General features: G+C 48.8%; 1 protein-coding gene across 1 annotated transcript; it reads right to left on the reverse strand.

The window, feature by feature from the left end:
- Window positions 1–879: 879 nt before the first annotated feature.
- On the reverse strand, window positions 880–15,125 carry LOC119441118 (uncharacterized). The gene is made up of 4 exons (XM_037705808.2): window positions 14,988–15,125; window positions 12,100–12,270; window positions 3,713–4,070; window positions 880–1,336 (listed from the first exon to the last, which is right to left on the reverse strand). Exons 1-4 carry the CDS (start codon window positions 15,019–15,021, stop codon window positions 985–987), a joined length of 915 nt encoding a protein of 304 aa, XP_037561736.2. The 5' UTR covers window positions 15,022–15,125; the 3' UTR covers window positions 880–984.
- Window positions 15,126–17,819: the final 2,694 nt, after the last annotated feature.

Raw genomic sequence — 17,819 nt, forward strand, 5'->3', positions numbered from 1 at the left:
GCACTCCAGACTTGTTGATGACGTGGCCCAAAAACAAGAGCTCCTCATACGCGAAGCGGCACTTTTCTGGCTTTAACGTGAGTCCGGAGGTTTTGATTGCTTGAAGAACTGTTTCAAGGCGCCGCAGGTGTTCTTCGAAGCTTGAGGCAAACACAACGACGTCGTCCAAATAGACGAGGCAAGTCTGCCACTTCAAGCCTGCCAGTACTGTATCCATGACGCGTTGGAAAGTCGCAGGTGTCGAGCAAAGACCAAACGGCATGACCTTGAACTCACCATAGACCTAAAAATCATGGGCGCGGCTCCGAGTCTGACTGAGAATAAATGAGTCGTCTCATGAGATCGTCTACTTCTGGTTTCTCCTTGAGTCTGGGACTAGATAAATGACCCACCTAGGAAACACGTCGGGCCGAGTCTTATCAGCATTGCATGCTCGCCAACGGCTACACACAAGCCTTCCGAATCACTGGAGGCCCAAAACGAGGCAACGGCCCCACGCGGCTCCGACTGCAAGCAACCTCTATATATATATATAAGAGCCACGCGGCCAAACACCTGTTGTGTGACTAGGCGCGCGAAACAGCGTGAAGAAAGCACCTTCGCCAGGAGGAGGTAGCGAGCTACTCTACGATAAGTGGATCAGACCTCTAGGCGTACGTGGAGGAACGAACGTTGGGCTGTTCTGGAGTGTCTTCTAATTCTTGCGAGGAAATCAGACCTCTGACACCGGTTGTAGATTCTGCTCCTCGAAGCACGATTTCCCCTTCCACGATAAATTCTGCCTTTTCATCTTTCTGCTCCCTCATACAGGTCAAAAAGCAAGGGAGCCATCCTTTGCATAACAATTTTTTTTTATTTTCGCTTTTAGAGTGTCACGAATCGAATTGCGGTGCCTGGAATGGGCGGCGGTGGCATGATGCTGTCCAAGGCTGCTGCCGACGATGCTATACAGTACGAGCTCGGGAGTGGAAGAAGGAGGCGACATCAGTAGAAGACGTAAACCCGCGACATGTCGTTGTCGACTCCTCGGCGGCGCAGCAGCTTCATCTCGTGGATGGACTTGAGGTTGAACTTCTTGAAGAAGCTGTGCGACTCGTAGCTCTGGATGCAGCCGACGGCCCAGACACCGCGCGAGGCCACCGCCGCAAAGTCCCGGAACAGCCGGCCCAGCAGCAGCTCCGCGATGTCGATCGAGTCGGCGCTCAGGTGGCGCACGATGGCCGCCCCGTGGACGCCCTCGCTAATGAAGCCGTAGCCGCCGATCTGGTTGTCATCGCGAAGCGCGATGCGCAGCATCGTGTTCTTCTCCTTCAGCATGCGGTCCAGCAGCGCCGTCCTGCGCAACAGGGGCCGAGACAACACCCATGGGTGTTCGCAGCTTCTCCCATTGAAAAGTGCGTATACGCACTGGCTCCGCTTAGCCATTGTGATGTAGGTGCGCGTAGCCAGCAGCGGATTCCACAATGGGACGCCCATGTTCCCCTTAAGCCAACTAGAATAATTAAGTAATGTATTAGATAATTATAGTGCATTAATCATTAATGCATTCCGCTTACATTCCCCACCCTAAATGTCATTTGACCTTAAACAATATCTTTGTGCTTTCTTTATTTCGTCATCTATCTATTAAGCTTCTTTTTGTATTTGTATGAGAAAAGCGAAGGTTCACAAGACGGACAGAGACTAGGACGTCCTAAAACGTGAATTCTCCTGACACGGCGCCTTGCCGACACATAAAATGATACAGTTTTCCGGAGTGGTCCGGTGTCTTCTTCCCAGAAGCAGAGATGGTATAGGTAAGCGAACAAACGAATATTGTACTTGTTTTGGTTAACGGAGATTAGCTCGCCATTACACCTCTCGTCCATGTCTCTGTACGCACTGACCTAACTTCGCGTCCGGTGCTCCATACACGGGATTCTCGTAGTGGTACAGCGTACCACGGGTTGTCGGTATATAGCCGTCCATGGAGTTGCACATTACATGACAGATACCTTCTCTTTATCCTCTGGATGAGACATTCGCGGGAATGTAGCAAACAGCAACACGAGGCATTCCCGGTTGACAAAAATTAACAATGAGCTTTTTGAAGGGGGTTCTTGCAGAGTGATATAATACCCATTTTCAGCCCCTAAATACAGACATTACAAATCTACACATTTTTGAAATGTTCTATGTTAAAATTTTTATATGGAATATAAATCCAACAACAAACATCACTGTATTCGCACTTGACATTTTGATTTTATGTCCATCCATTCTTTTTTACGACTTCCGTTTTTCTAAAAATTTTGCGATCACATGTGCTTGACGAGAAAGGGGCTGAAAAGATATTGCCGTCAAATTCTCAAGTGATATTTTCGCACATTCGGGAATGCTATTGCCAGTTTCGTTGTCACTCAGAGGTTTGCTATATTTTTTGTTATGCGTCAATTAGCAGAAGACAGTTTGGTAAGAACAAATAGGTACGCACAATAAAGGTATGCACACAAATTCGACCTATGGGAAACTTTTTCTACCGCGAACGTCGTGAAGAAAATGGCATTGTTCACTCCGACACCAAGTAACTTCTTGCCCATTGTGGAATTTTTTTATTCATCAACGCCAATTGTTCTGAGCTTCGTGTTCAATCCGAATTTTCGAAATTATTCTATCTCACTAAATTTAGTGAAATTAATGGTCTGGATGTGTATTGCGAGATAATCGCTACTTGTTCAAAGAACTCACCTATCGCGGATTCCCGGCTGCTCGCGAAAATCGCGTAAGTTTATTCGTTTACGGATTGATATTTCACGTGGTCGAGTGGAAAGAGAATGTAGCTTCATTTTGTTTCGTAGAATCATTGTGTCACCTACAAGGCTTCCATAAAGGATTGCCCCCGCCCCCGTCAAGATGTAGGTAACTCAAACGTCATATAGTTCCCAGGATAATTTTTATTTTGCGAGATTTTTTTTTTTTCATTTGCTCCAAACGACAATAACAAAACCGCTCTTTTTTTCTTGGCCATCTCAAACATCAGTAAATTTTAAATCACTACTCAGAGCCCATGAACATGTACAGCATCCCGCATTTTTAGCTATATCGCACGAGAACGCTATATAATATGGTCGTACGTCGTCCTGAAGGGAACATCGCATTACACGACTCTTGCACAGGAGAGTGCTTAGTGCACTTGAGAGTACTAATTTTGCTGGTCTCGCTGATTACCGCCGTTAAAGACGCTAAATTGACGCGTGATGGACGCTCGTGCGATATACAACTAGCTAAAAATGCGGGAGGCTGTACATAAACAACGTGCTTAGCAAAAGTAACTTCCAACAAAGGGACTTTTATTCTTCCGACTTCGCGCAGTTAGTACCCAGCAGTTACTGTACGCTTCAGCTACAGTGTACAGTCGCGAGCAAAAGTTTGGAGACCAATGGTGCCACACACAAAAAAAGAAAGAAAAAAAACTGGTAAGCCAACTGAAATCAAGTGGTACACTCAATATGTATTTGTTTGACGAATACAATGTACTGAAGCACTTTCACGTCGCAGAGTTACGCTAGAAGAAATTGCAATTTCATGCTTATGCCGTGGTCTCCAAACTTTTGTACACGACTGTATGCATCTTAACACGTGGGATCACATTACCCTGCTAACCCTCTGTAGAATGCGTACATGCGCCTAGAGAAAGTGAGCGCCCCCCACCACCACCACCACTTGCGCTGACCTGTTGAAGCCGACTATGTCGGTGTCGTACTCGAGCAGCAGTTCCCGGACCCCCCGCTCGCTCTCCATGACGCGTACCCCGGCCAGCGACGTGATGACGCCCGTCAGGCGGGGCACGGCGGGCCCCAGTATCTGGAAGAGGCGCGAGCTCACGTTGAACTGGTACTTGTTGAGGTAGATGTGCTCGTGCTCCGGGATGCACAGCGTGTAGGCGTTCGCGTCGCCGATGTGCTCCATGGCTCGGTCGGCCAGCTCGGTGCCCAGGCCCTGGTTGCGGTATTGCTGCAGCAGGCCGTGCAGCCACAGCTTGGCCATGCCTTCGCCCACGAACGGGGCGCAGCACGAGCCGATCACCTCGCCTGTATACACAAGGCGAGAAGACGCAGCTTAGCCCCCGTCCAGTGAAAACGGTGCGCACGCATTTGCGTAGGCGATTTGTGTAGCCGACTACGTCTCACCGCGTCTTGATCGTACCTGAAAATCATAGAGATAAGATGCAAAACGAACTCCTTCAGAATGGTTTTATTCCCCAAGAGAATTCGCGAATGGAATAAACTGCCGCATGATATTACCACGATTACCTCCCTGATGTTATTCTCTTCCTCTTTGCCGGAATGCGCATTATAATTAAGCCCTTCTTTCCTCAATGGTTGTAAATGGTGTTGCTTTCTTGCAATTTTTTGTGATTGTGCCCTTGTACTTAAACCATTGTTTCTTCATGGCTGTATATTAGGTTGCTGGCTTACTTGCTTTTTTTAGTATTACCTGCTTTTTATGGATTGTGCTGGTGTTGTCCTGCCCCCCCCCCCTTTTTTTATCCCCCTGTAATGGCTTCTGTAGGGGTGCTTGCAGCTCCCGTAGACATTAGCGTCAGACTTACATCTAGTAATTTTTGTAAGCAACCTTTACGATTCTGTCACTTCTGTCAAGTAGCGCCAAAAGAGAAAAACCAAGCACGTTGCTGCGGTTCAATTGAACCTTGTGATTATCCACTATGACGCCACTTCCCTTTAGTATGTAGAGTACTGTTACACGCGACCATTTGCTCAAAGAACTCGAATACCATGTCTGGCGGGGTGTTCTACGCGCCGTGTTCCGTCAGCAAGAATGAAGGAACAAGATTTAAGTGCGAAGCACTTTAAGGGCCTGGGCTGTCAGCGTCCGTCGCGCGTCATCACGCTCGGGCTGTGGGCGTCGGCATCCGTCGCGCGTGATCAGCCCGGGCTGTCGGCGTCCGTCGCGCGTTTAAGTGCGAAGCACTTCAGGGGCCTGCGCTGTCGGCGTCAGTGTCCGTCGCGCGGGATCACGCCCGGGCTGTCGGCGTCCATCGCGCGTGATCACTCCCGGGCTGTAGCGCTACCCCAGCACCGGCGCACCACTTCTTCGCACTTCCCCAGGTTTCCCGTTAGTGGAGCTGAATTTTAGGGGCGAAGCTCCTTAAGGCGGCACCCGTTCGTCCCTCGTCGTAGTAGTAGTGTGTAACCAGTCTGAGAAAAATGAGAAAAAAAATTCCGAAGTTGTGTCCGTAGCGCGGAATCGAACCAGGGACCCCTCGCTTCCGAGCGCGCGGCGTTAGCCCACTACGCCACGAAGCACACACAGACACAAGCACCACGATGGCAATAAATACCCAACATTAACGAAAGGCCGCGTTTCTAGCGCGTTTCTAACGCGTTTGTGCTAGCGCGTTACGGCCCGTGTAAGAAGCTGGTGTAAGACGCTGTGGCCTCTCCGCCTTACCTTCAACGCGTTTCGAACGCGCTGCCCAAGGCGGTGGCAAGTCAAGTTCAAGTCGAGGAGCGTTTATGAATACGGGGGGGTATACTCTCTCAGCAGTCATGTGATGGCGTCGGCAAACGCGGTGCACGTTCCGGCATGTGTAAATGGCTGCGTAAGAAGCTGTGGCCGCTCCCCCTTACTAGAGAGTACTGCACGTCTCTAACGCGTTTGTGCTAGCGTCCCCTTAAGCGGGAGATCCGATGATTCCCTGCGGAGCTTCGCCCACTCATCATCATTCACCCCGTGGATATGCTGTGATTTTTTTAACAGCGGAACTGTTTAAGCCGACCGTCAGTCCGTGGAGCGTGTACAAATAACCTCGCTGAACGATGACGTCACCGCTAGTTGCCTAGCAACCACCTCGCGGAGCAGCATGTGCTTAGCCTCCTGTCCGTGCCGTGCACATGTTGCCATGACATGGGACGTTGAGGAGAGGGAAGGGGAGCGTGCACGCGGCGCGCGCTATGCTCGGGAGAGAGAAAGAGAAAATGAGAGCGAGAGAGACAAAGAAATTGTAGCAGCACCAACGAGGCAACGCGCAGAGCTGCTGCCGATGCCGTCCGCGTTTCCCCGTTTCCCCGCGTTCGCGCCGAACGTGCGCGGTGTCCGTGACTGCAGCTGGCGCCTCTGGCGGCGGCTCGGCAGGTTTCGACCTAGGGTACCTACATGCAACGTAGGCCCCCTATTTCGACCAGCCACGCCCCGGCAAGTGTGGAGGCGCAGCTTGGCCGTGATGTCACCGGGGAGATATAGCTCGGAACCACTGCAATGGTGGCAGAACTCTCGTTGACTCTGTGGCGAGTACATGTATCTTAACATGGGACGGCCAAAGAAGATCCGGCCATTTATGAGATCATTCATTCATAAATGGCCGTCCTGTCAAAGCTAGACTGCATCACTCAAGGACGAAATGTCTTCGAAGCCGGCGCGGTAGCTTTGTGTATATTGGCGTTGCACTGATAAGCTCGAGGTCGCGGGTTTCATCCCGGCCTGCCTCGGTGGCCGCAGATCTTTGGGGGCGATATGCGAAAATGCTCGTGTACTTAAAATTAGGTACACGCTAAAGAACCCCAGGTGCCCGAAATTAATCCGGTCACCCACTACGGCGCCACTCCTAATGAGATCGTGGTTCTTGCACGTAAATCATCAGAATTTAATTAAGTGATTTATTCTCAATGCATAGCCCAGGAGTAGGGCTGATATTCCGTCCTTTAGTTTTGTGAGTGCCAGAATCATTCTGCGTGCTCTGATGGGTGATAATACGAAAACAAGCAATCGTTTCAAATGGCAGTGGGTAGTCCTTGATATTTATTTATTTATTTATTTATTTATTTATTTATTTATTTATTTATTTATTTATTTATTTATTTATTTATTTATTTATTTATTTATTTATTTATTTATTATTATTTATTTGTCTATCGTATTTACTCGCATACGGGTCTACCCATATCTTTTTAGAAAACCGAAAAACCTTAAACCTGCACACCTTTATTACCGTAAGCGCGGCTACTAACTAAAGCTCGCTAGTCGCTTCCCACAAGCGGCATCCTCGTCGGACGCTTCGCGGGCATTCTCGGCATCCCAAACGACGTCGTCCTGAGGTGCCGTCGAGTGCGTTAGATATGCAGCATTCCACAAAGCCAGTCTGGATAATCTCCAGGCTAGCTTTACGGCAGGCGTGACGGAAGAACTCCGTTATAGCTCAGTAGTACTTTGCTAGTTTTATTCACATAGGTCGATAGCTTATTCTGGGCTACATTTACGGCCTGTCGACCTATATTCAAATAAACATGATGTTATTTATTTATTTACTTATTTATTTTTATTTGTGCATTTATTTACTTATTCATTCACTTATTTATTTATTTGGTTTATTTGCGGGCCTTGTAGACCCAAATATTCGTGCTTGCGAATGCACATGTCGGCTGCGCCGGCAGATAATAAAGACGTGGAAAATTGACCATGCCTTGCGCGAAGCGTGCAACCGGAGCCAGTCTGGATAATCACCAGACTTCGTGCAAGTGCAACAATCATGTGTGGACATGCCGCTGTCGCGGCAAAGAAATTTGTGCAGACTTGGTCATAGCTTTACGGGGGCTACGTTGCCTGCGACCACCAGGCTAACTACAGGCAGTACAAGGGAGCTCCTGAGGCAGGTCATAAGTTCCAGCACCCCTGGATGATGAAAATAACTCTCGTAATGACGACTATCTAGCGGTCTGGAATGTAAGAAGCGCCATAAGAACAGCCCTACACAACCGAACGACATGCACGGCGAAGGCGCGGAGTAGCCCGTACACATTAAGGGCCCCGTTTCGCGGAAAATCCGGCGTCGGCAACCGGCGTGCGATGTCGACGGGTGGCGGAGAAAATAATCCCCAACTACGCAGGCCCTCGGAATATATTTAGGTACATGCATATGTTCTATCATTAATGTTGCTCATGTCTTATCTTGCATTCTTGGCAAAACCATTCCTCGGAATTTTGAGAATGACAATCCACAAACAAATGTGATGAAACAAAACACTCACAGCGCATGCGTTTTATGTTAAATCTTTTCAGACTGGAATATTAAAAGTACGAAACAAAAACGGAAACCTGAAAATTATGCACTTCTTTTGGGGCGCGGCCGTGCATTATGTCCGGGATCGCCCCATGCACACAAGAGGCCGCGTTTCTACCAGAAAGCTCGTCTTCGTGCATATCGTTCGCCGCCAGTGTTTCCCGGTAACCACTACGGTTGCTTAAGCTGCAGTTGTCGGGAAGCGTGAGAAGCAGTCGTGGAACTTTGAATGCTATCGCGTTCCACTCTTAAAAGCGAAGCTTAAGCGTCCTCAAATTTTTGACAAAGGGTATACAACAAAGTAGACGGCACGTTAATGACCAGACGAGAGAGCACGAATTTCCGCTTAAAATAAGAAATAATACAAATACACACTTACGTGTATATTCACCATTGTACTTAAACCGAACACGCCCAAAGCGCCGTTTGCTTCTCCTGCTTCTGGAGATTTCTGGTTGATATGGGCCTTTCTACAGCTTAAAGTGGCTTTCTTCCTAAAGCAGTGGACTGTTCGCTTCTCTCAGTACGCGTTTGTTAATGCATAGCCTCCTATATAATATATAGAAGGCTATGGTTAATGTTAAGCCGCTATTCGCCCGAGATTTTTGAGTGGCGCCCTCTTGCGTGTGACGTCAACTCCCGCTGCTGGCCAGCGCGCACGCTCGCTACGTGAAGGCAACTTGAAGCTGTCGGCCGTCCTGCCCTGCTTGAGTTCTTGAAAAGCGAGCCTGCAGGCTTTTCGACCAGTATGTACGGAATGTTCCGGGAGACTATTCCCTGCGAAATCGAGTCCAGTAGTCACCACACTCAGTGTGGAAATTCCTGGTGTCGTCTGCTAGTCATCAGTGTGTATACGGGCGTGTTCGGCGTTGGCTTCTCGCCGTTGCTGTTCCATTTTCATGGCGCACTCGTAATGATTTGTCGGCCCTTTCTTGACAATGTACTGCGGGATCCGGCCTTGCGCTGTAATAGCGCGTTTGTCTGTTCAGCGCGTGCTGCGTGTTCGGTCGCCCACTCCATTTGGCGCAGATATTCCGATTTTGTTGCTGCCAAACATGTTAAGCATATCACGAAATAAGTTTGATGCCATTTTCAAGAAAATAGGTGGTCACTGCGGTACGTTAATGCATGCACTGCTTTAGCGGAGTGGCAGAAAAATGTGGTCTGGAATGTCTAATGCTATAGGGCGGATAAAATTAGTAAGGAAAACAAGATTACGTAGTCTTGTGCTGCAGTACTGACCTCCCCATAATGTTTAATTATTATGGATTACTTCCACCGTGACACAGCTCGCCCCTGCATGTTAGTCGGCTCTTTGCTTCCTTGCGTGCACATTCCCCGGGCTAGATTCGTCCAGCGGTGATAATTAGATGACCGTTTTCAATATATTCTGCTCTGTAAGCGGGTCATACCTATTCAAAACTAAAACCAAGAAAAATGATCAGTTTAGGTTTGCTGGGAACTAGACCGAATATGTCTCTGTAGGGCTAAACACACAAAGAAAAATATAGAGGGAGGGGGGGTTGGCAGCAGACGTATAAAAGCGAAATGTTTACAAGCATTCCTGCGTTTTTTAACATAACATTTTTATTATTACGCTGATAAAATAATGTTTTATGGATGGTTCCCGGTAGGCGGAAAGTGCATTGAACAGAAATAGTTATTATGGTAACCTAAACAAGTATAATTTCCTTTCTGCATTATAATGTACGTGGTAATGAGATTTATTTGCAAGCAAAGCATGCTTCACAAGTGGGAACGATGGCGCGTGGTGCTTCACCAATGTTCAAGGTACACCACCTCTCATTAATATAACGAGACTTTTGTTGGCAGAAAGATTTTTAGATTTTCAACCCCAAGTTACTGGAATTACGAGCGAAATGTGGAATTCGCATTCAATACAATGCCGCTTTGTCAACGCAAAATTTTGCGCGTGAGCCCTTCGATCGTGCTTCATTTCCAAAGCTCCGTAGACTGTTTTTTAGTGGCTCGGCGCGATGTTTTATGACTGAATCACGAGATCGGGTCCCTGCCCGCGATATATGGGGTCATATGAAAAATAAATATACGTGTAAAAAATAAATTCTGAGATTTTACGTGCTAAAATCCCCATATGATTATCAGGTACGTACTGTCGGACTCCGGCTTGATTTTGACCGACTGGGGTTCTTTACCGTGCACCTAAATCTAAGTACACACGGACGTGCTTGCAATTCGCCCCTATTTAAATGCGGCTTCCACGGAAGAGGTCGAATCAGCGACCTCGAGCTAGGCAGCGCATCGCCAGTCACTGGGCGATCACATCGGGCGGTTATGCAAGATACATTTAACACGCAAGGTTTGTTGCCCTCATAATGCTAGAAATAATAAAACTATCTCTAGGAAAAACTACAGATGGTAATCGGAGAGCACCGTGCTACGAGAGCACGCAGTTATAGCGCGAGAAAACACATGAAAATGAAGCTATTCCAGACGGAGCGTAGCAGACGACCAAGGCGAGTCCTCCCTTTGACATCATGGGAGTGCCGTTCGCAGCGCCGCTATCGGTAGCGCACGAAGCCAGTAGATGCATCTTCATGGTTCGGATTAAGTTTGACAGCGACTGTACATTGCTACTTCCTGCAAGGGTGAACCCAGATTTTGAAACACTGAGACTCTATGCAGAAGCAACGATGTCATAGCACGGGAACTGTTGTGATCGAGTATTCATTGCTAAAAAATACAGAGACGTGGGCTGAACCCGTCATATATCAGTATCATATTCCAAAATTAAAGTCCAGGTTTTCTCTTATCTTTGATATAATGCTACGGAGAGGAGTACCGCGACGCACTTGCGCATGCGCAATAAAGCGTTCAACAAGTGGAACGAATTTTCCAAGCTTCGGCTTGAACAATTTGCCAGTTGGAAGTAGCGCTCATCTTTCGTTATCCAGTGTTTCCCTTCAATTTGCATTGTAACGTCTTTATATCATAGCCTAAACTTTGGGTGTTGCATTCGCGCCAGCATTTACATATTCATTAAATCGTGACAAACTGTACAGACCACCACCAGCAGCAGCAGCAGCACCTCACCCCAAGCTCAACAGGCGACAAGCGAGGGACTGGCGCCGAATACAGACAAACACCTACCCACACTTACATAGACTCCACAAAATATTTCCCAACAAACACAGCGACAGATGTCCATGGTGCGAGTCCACCCCGACGCTAGAACACATCACTTACCAATACACGCAGCATCCGGCAGACGCCGTCTCGCCGCTACTTAACGATACACTTAGCAATTGGTCGTGGGAGGCGCGACTCTCCAAACTGGACTTGGGAAGCCAATTGGCGACCCTCGACCAGGCCCGGCGCGCCGCAATAGCCAGTGGGGCCCTGGAAGAGGGGCTCCACCCACAGTAACCAAGCGCGATCTTTATTTAAATAAAGTTGTTTCTCTCTCTCTCTCTCTGTTGCATTAGTAAACCCATCCAGGTCGAGGGTTTGACTCCCACCAAAGGTCGTGGGCACGAGTGCCTTAATTAACTCTCTTAATTAATTGTGCCTTAACACCACAGGTCGTGCATGAGCTCCCATCAAATGTTGCGGGTTCGAGTGCCTTTACTTCATATTATTACATTCCCCTTAATTAACACGAAATATCATGGGTTCGAGTGCCTTAATTAAGTTTGTCCTAATTAACACCAAATGTCGTGGGTTCGACTCCAACCAATGGTCCTGCGGTTGAGTCCCACCAATGGTCACGGGTGTTACCACCAATTTTGGTGCCATTGAATTTTGGTGTCATAACGCCGGACGGTCAAATTCTAGTCCCATGAGCCGTCTAAGGCGTTCGCATTAATAATGGATTAGTATACCCGACTTCCTTTGTTCGATTCCGTTTCTTTCTGATCACCTTCTGCTCACGACTGGTGCCAATCCTGGCGATTGGCTCGGATCGCTCGGACCACCGATGAAACGCGAATATGGGGAAAAGGAGTTGGAATACCATCTTTCAATTTATCCAGACCGCGTTCACTTCTTTCGGCGTTTGCGCTCACCGTCGTCGTCAGCGACGGCTGCGATGATGCCAGCCCGGTCGCACTTCCACAGGGAGTCGACGAGGTCGGCGCTGACCATGAAGCCGATGGTCTTCCACAGTTTCACCAGCTGCGGGAGCTCCTCGTACTTCAGCTCCCGGATGGTGTACTTGCGGTCCTTCAGAGACATCGCTGCGAGCCGAGAGCGAGCTTTAGCGCCTGTCTTTGGAAAACGCCCACTCACGTGCCGCCTGATAAACGCTGCTTCCTCCTATATTGTATATCGCAGCCGGAGCGGGTGTTTGCCGACCACATTCACTGCCGCCACTTTGCCCAAACTCGCATTTCCAGCATATATATACACCGAGTATAAAGGAGCATCAAATGACCTGGCTTATACCCACCGCAGTAGCTTCGTCTCTATAGCGTTCTGCTTATGAGCTTGAGGTGAATGGTTTGATTCCGGGCCGTCGCATTTCGATAGAGCCAGGACGCAAAAAAAAAAAAGAAAGCTCGTATACGAGTACGCGTTCGGTTGTGTACAATAAAGAAACCTCAGGTGGCAAAATTAATCCAAGCCATCCCCTATGGTGTCCGTCATAACCCACTGCGCAGTTTCAGCGGTGTTAGTGACGTATAGTGGTGACATTGTGCGCCGCAGGGTGGCGCCGTCGCCGCTGGCTGCGCTGGTTACGTGGTCGAGACACGAGGGGTTGCACTGATGAATAATACCTTGAAGCAAGGAGGTTATATCCCGAAGCCGCAAGCTATGTGAGAACATTTTACGCCATAGTGCTCTTTCCAAGAAGCCCCATGCATGTATTCATGTTACCCCCTATGTATCCACGTCTAGAGTGGCTTATCTCTGTCCTATTTACCGCTTGCACAGGAGGTAAGCAGATCGTGATAACTCGCACCTTTTGCTGTGTTGGATGTATAGAGCATGTGGCCGCCGTAATTACGCATGTGCATGCGCCATTGCCGATACTGTGGGCTGACAACTGCCGCACCAATTGGCCAAACGGAAGCTCCAATTGTTTACGCGGCAAGAAAGAAAAGACATATCATCGACATGACAAACGCAAACCCTGCCGGTGACGGATTACCTTTTAGGTACAATTCTTTGATGCAGTGGTTATAGGGGCCTGCCACCTGCATACTGTCTACAAACCCAGCACAGCTTACATGTTGCAAGACCTAAGCCACTGTAGTTAATTCGCTTATGCGTGGTTTGAGCAAAGTATGTACGTTCATTTTCTAGAATTAGCATTGCATACTTCTGAAGAAAAACAGACGAAGCCCCACGAGACATTCTAATTAGTAATCGATGGGTGCTGCGAAGACGTTCATTAGCGGAGATGTCAATTAAGAGCTCTATAGTTATGCTGCTTTTGCGACGGGCTGACTGGTATAACTAGAAGAACTGAGTGTATCCATGCGGCCGTGTCTCTGCGCAATCGTACTGCTTCTAATGTCGCTATCCAGTGGACCGGCAGCAGCCCCCGGAGCGGCTCAATAACTTGCTGTGTTCGCAGAGTCCACTAACGCTCCTGAAAACCATTAACGACTGACGCTGTCATGGCTCTGTTACATTATGTGCAGAAGCACAGCCGCCTGATAGAACAGACCCCCCCCCCCCCCCCCCCCCTTGCAGTGGCTGTGACGGCAGTATACCAAGAAGGTGGAGGGGGTGGGTTAAGGAGAAAGCCACCACCGGAATCGGTAGAGCCCTGCATGGGCAGAGAGAGTGTCAGTTCAGCTCCTATCGGCGGTTAGTTGACCGTTCTTCTATTTTTCTTCCGTTCCCCACTGTAAGGAGCACCAAGACAAACACAACTTTCCCCGCTTCTTTCATTTTGTAAGCAAAAAAAAAGCAAGTACAGGTTAATTTACTCCTTCATCAATCAGAGTAACCTCAGTGCCTGTTAAGAGAAAAGCACATAGGAATATGAAGATTTGAAGTGATTTACATTGGTCGAACGAAGGATGTTACTGGAACCATACTTTGCGGCAAGCTGTCTTGCCTTCGTCAGGGAGAAAGAGAAGTCTGCCTGACGTAGACAAGTCAGCTTGTCGACACGTTGGATCAAGGGAGATCACTTGTTCGACGAGCGTTGACCACTTCTATGACCGTTGGGCATTTAATGGCATCAGTGCATAAAGGACCCCCAAACTGGTAAGCTAGCGGCTAGCGTCACCCTTTAGCGTGTCGATACTTCACTTGGAAATGACCCAGTGGCGCAAAAAGTTACTGCAGGAATTCCCTAGTGGGACCTTGTCAGGTAGTGCGTAAGCATTCTTTCAAGTCGTTCATCTTGCACACATAAGTCTCTGACGTATCCGAACGCGTCTGGTCGCACGATGGCGCACGTTTGCTTGGTTTCTTTTGTTTTTACCCATATATATATATATATATATATATATATATATATATATATATATATATAATTCCAAAGGACCCATGTATACCTATGAAGCACATCGTGTCACGCATTACATACAGACAGATTTCCGAAGGAGGTCGCCCTTAAATGCTTACGCATTCATAGGAATGCCACAATTAGGCAGCGCCGCTGTTGGTTTCCCAACGCATCCGTTTGCATGTGTGGGTCATCATCGGCGCTAGCGTTACGTCACAGTACAATGCTGCAGATATTGCATTACAAAACGTTGCTGCGCCTCTCACTATATATACGCGTATAAGAAAGCGATCATCCCAGACTGAAAGCAGCGTCCCCTAATCTCACCTAAACGACAGGACAGCGGTACGGAAGCAAGCGAACATGGGCATACGCCCCACGAAACATGGCTGACCACTGCCGGTCTTCACGTTTCGCCAACTCGCACGATCAGCGAATGCACAGACTCGTAATGTAACTTGGGCTTCGTCGCTATGCTCCGGCACTCACCGTTTTTTATGAGAGGCAGCTCTTGCTCACCCATTTTCTTCTTTGGCTTCTTCGACTCGCCAGCCCTCCGACGCCGTAACCCGGCCCCTCGCACCGTACGCTAGGCAGGAGCAAGCATGCCGCACGTGGTTTGCGAACAGGCCTCTTTCTGTGCCACCGGGTGATGATAATGATGATGATACTGATTCCTTCAACAATGGTACAAACCCACTGTTGGGGATAGGCCAAGAACTGGGTGATATTATTATGATAACTGGGGTTGATCCCAGATGGGCAAAGTGAACGTTTATGGGCAACTTATTAAGGCTGGTTGATCCTCACAAAGTGAGGGCTGACAGCCCACTTACGCATTAGACAGATCTAGCAACAGACTAGCCTTAAATAAGGATAAGTGGAGTTCATTTCTCGTTTTTTTCTTATTTTATTATTATTTGCCTCTTGCGTTTTCTGAGGTTCATTTAGGCGCAGTCGACAACCTCGACAGCATTCCATGACTAGGTTATTACTGTGTGCACCACTGATGTCCTGCGGACTCCCAACTGCGGAAACAAGAAATCAAAGTATATGGGTTCCAAAAAGAAAAAGAGAGAAAGAAATGCTCGGATTAGAATCCCGAAACTGCACAATAGGTTATATGAGCGCTGTCGTAACTGAGGGCGTTGTAATAAGTTTGGCCTACTTGGGATTACTTAACATGAACCCAAAGCACTGTACTCGAGAGGTTTTGCATTTCACCACCATCGGAATGCGGCCACCGCGGCAGGGAACGAACCCGCGACCTCGTACTCAGCAGCGCAACGCTATATACACCGAGTGTTTTCTTTTTTCTAAAGCTGCACCAAACTTTAAAAATTGCCCATGGCTGACAGCACAATTCTAACCCTTGATCTAAATTACTCGATGAGGCAGCCACCACTTCTGCGAGAAATCAAAGCGTCAAATTGAATAATTAACCTAATTAAACTAATTACATTGTTAATTTCTTACTCTACGGCACATATATTAATCTACGAATTGTAGCCGGTGAGTTCGCAAGGCGTATCCACTTGGAACGAATTTTCAGAACTGCACCAGTTTCGAGATATTCATTTTCAAAGTGTCCGACGAAATGCATTGCTTTTCCAGTTACTTTTGTAACATTCGCTTGCTAACTAAATTAACAACCTGAGTGTCAGCACGCACAGCAAGCATGAACGGATCACACTCGATGACCGCGGACACTCGCAGTCATAACGCTGGGGTGAGGAAACGCGGCAGCAGCGGCGAGCGAAGTGACCTTCGTGCTGTTGTCTATCGCTTCAACGCAAACTGGCGCACCGAGAGCACACAGCACGCACAAAGCTACGAGCCACCGAAGCGACTTTGCCCCCAACGCAAATCGCTCTCAAGATACGGGTATAAGTAAAAGGCCGTCCCCCTCCCTCCCTCCCTCCCTCCCTCCCCGTCCCCCAGATGCCTCGCAACGTCGAGTGCCTCAAACGCGGCGAAAGGCTGCGTACTTCTGCCCGCTTTCCACCCTTTCTCGCGGGCGAGATTGAGTCGCCATCGTCGGCTCCCCTCGTGCGCTTTCACTCGCTTGTCCGCCCTAAAAGGCTGGATCCCGTTATGCACTTTTATTGCGATAGCAATTATATGGACACTCAAAAGCAGATTTCTGCCGTCGGCGTCGCCGTCGCCGTCGCCGTGAGGTTCCGTATGACGTCAATGGAGATGATGATGATGATGATGATGATAAGTGGTTCTTGAGGGAAAGGGAAAGGTTGGCGCTATCTTCTGCAGCCCTTGAGGGAGCACGGCTCAGCGTCAATGGAGATGAAATCGTCGCCGCGCGCCGAACGCTGTATGTGCGAGTGAAAGGGCGCGAGGGGCGCGCGCTTTCACGGGGAGTGAACGCACGGCAGAGAACAAACGCGCGTTCTGCGCCGTGCTCGCTTAAGGGCAGCAGAAGTAGGCGTCTCTTTCCTCCTTTACAATCATCATATATGTAGAGCAAACGCGCCTTCTCCCGACGCGCGAGAGGCCGTGGGGGAGGGAAGGGAGGCGACGTTTAGCTGGTGGTGGTGGTGGTAAACATTTATTAAGGTGTTATTTACATAGAGGTTGTTCGGGAAAACCAGCTCTTAGTGGGCCAGCTCCCTACAATACTAGGTGGAGTCCCTATTCAGGGACCCCATTGGTCGTGGCCGCTGTCGTGACACGCTGGACCATGGCCTGTTGAGCCGGAAGGTCCAGGCAGCCGAGCAGGGCCGCCTCCCAGTCCTCTCGGGTTGGGTTGGGGTTGGGGGTTAGAGAAGGATTTAGTTGGCATGCCCATACCATGTGGTAAGTGTCAGCCACCTCCCCACAGTACTGGCAGAGGCCGGAAAAGGAAGAGTCAAAGTGTTTGAGCACTGCCGGGCACAGTAGCGTATTCGTGAATAGGCGAAGAAGAATTCTCTCGTCCGCCTTCTTGAGCCCTTTGCAGAGCGCAGGAAAGCGGCGGTGAGAGTCCCGATAATGGGTACTTATGTCTTTAAAAGTGAGAAGAGGAGGATTATATTCTGGATCAGAGTGGTCATCGGTGGAGGAGGCAGTTGCCCGGGGAATGAGTGCGCGGGCGGCAGCGTGGACTGCCTCATTGCCTGTGAGTTCCTGATGGCCGGGGGTCCAGATTAGTGAGTGGGGAGAGGGGTCACCTACCCGCGGGCAAGGTCGAAGAATTTGAGCAGCTAGGGGTGAGATCCATCCCAGCTGGAAATTTCGACAGGCTCCTCTGGAGTCAGATATGATGGTTTTGGAAGTGTCATGTGAGATAGCTAGGGCTATGGCCACCTCTTCAGCATGGGTAGCATT

This window comes from Dermacentor silvarum, chromosome 2 (genome assembly GCF_013339745.2).
Source record: "Dermacentor silvarum isolate Dsil-2018 chromosome 2, BIME_Dsil_1.4, whole genome shotgun sequence".
Lineage (NCBI taxonomy): Eukaryota > Metazoa > Arthropoda > Arachnida > Ixodida > Ixodidae > Dermacentor > Dermacentor silvarum.

What these genes read in the sequence shown, in the direction of transcription:
- LOC119441118 (XM_037705808.2), bottom strand. Translation starts at nt 15,021, where the DNA reads ATGGGTGAGCAAGAGCTGCCTCTCATAAAAAACG. An exon ending in GCTGCCTCTCATAAAAAACG is followed by an intron (nt 12,271 to 14,987) that starts GTGAGTGCCGGA and finishes CTCGGCTCGCAG; the next exon opens with CGATGTCTCTGAAGGACCGC. An exon ending in GACATAGTCGGCTTCAACAG is followed by an intron (nt 1,337 to 3,712) that starts GTCAGCGCAAGT and finishes CCTGTTGCGCAG; the next exon opens with GACGGCGCTGCTGGACCGCA.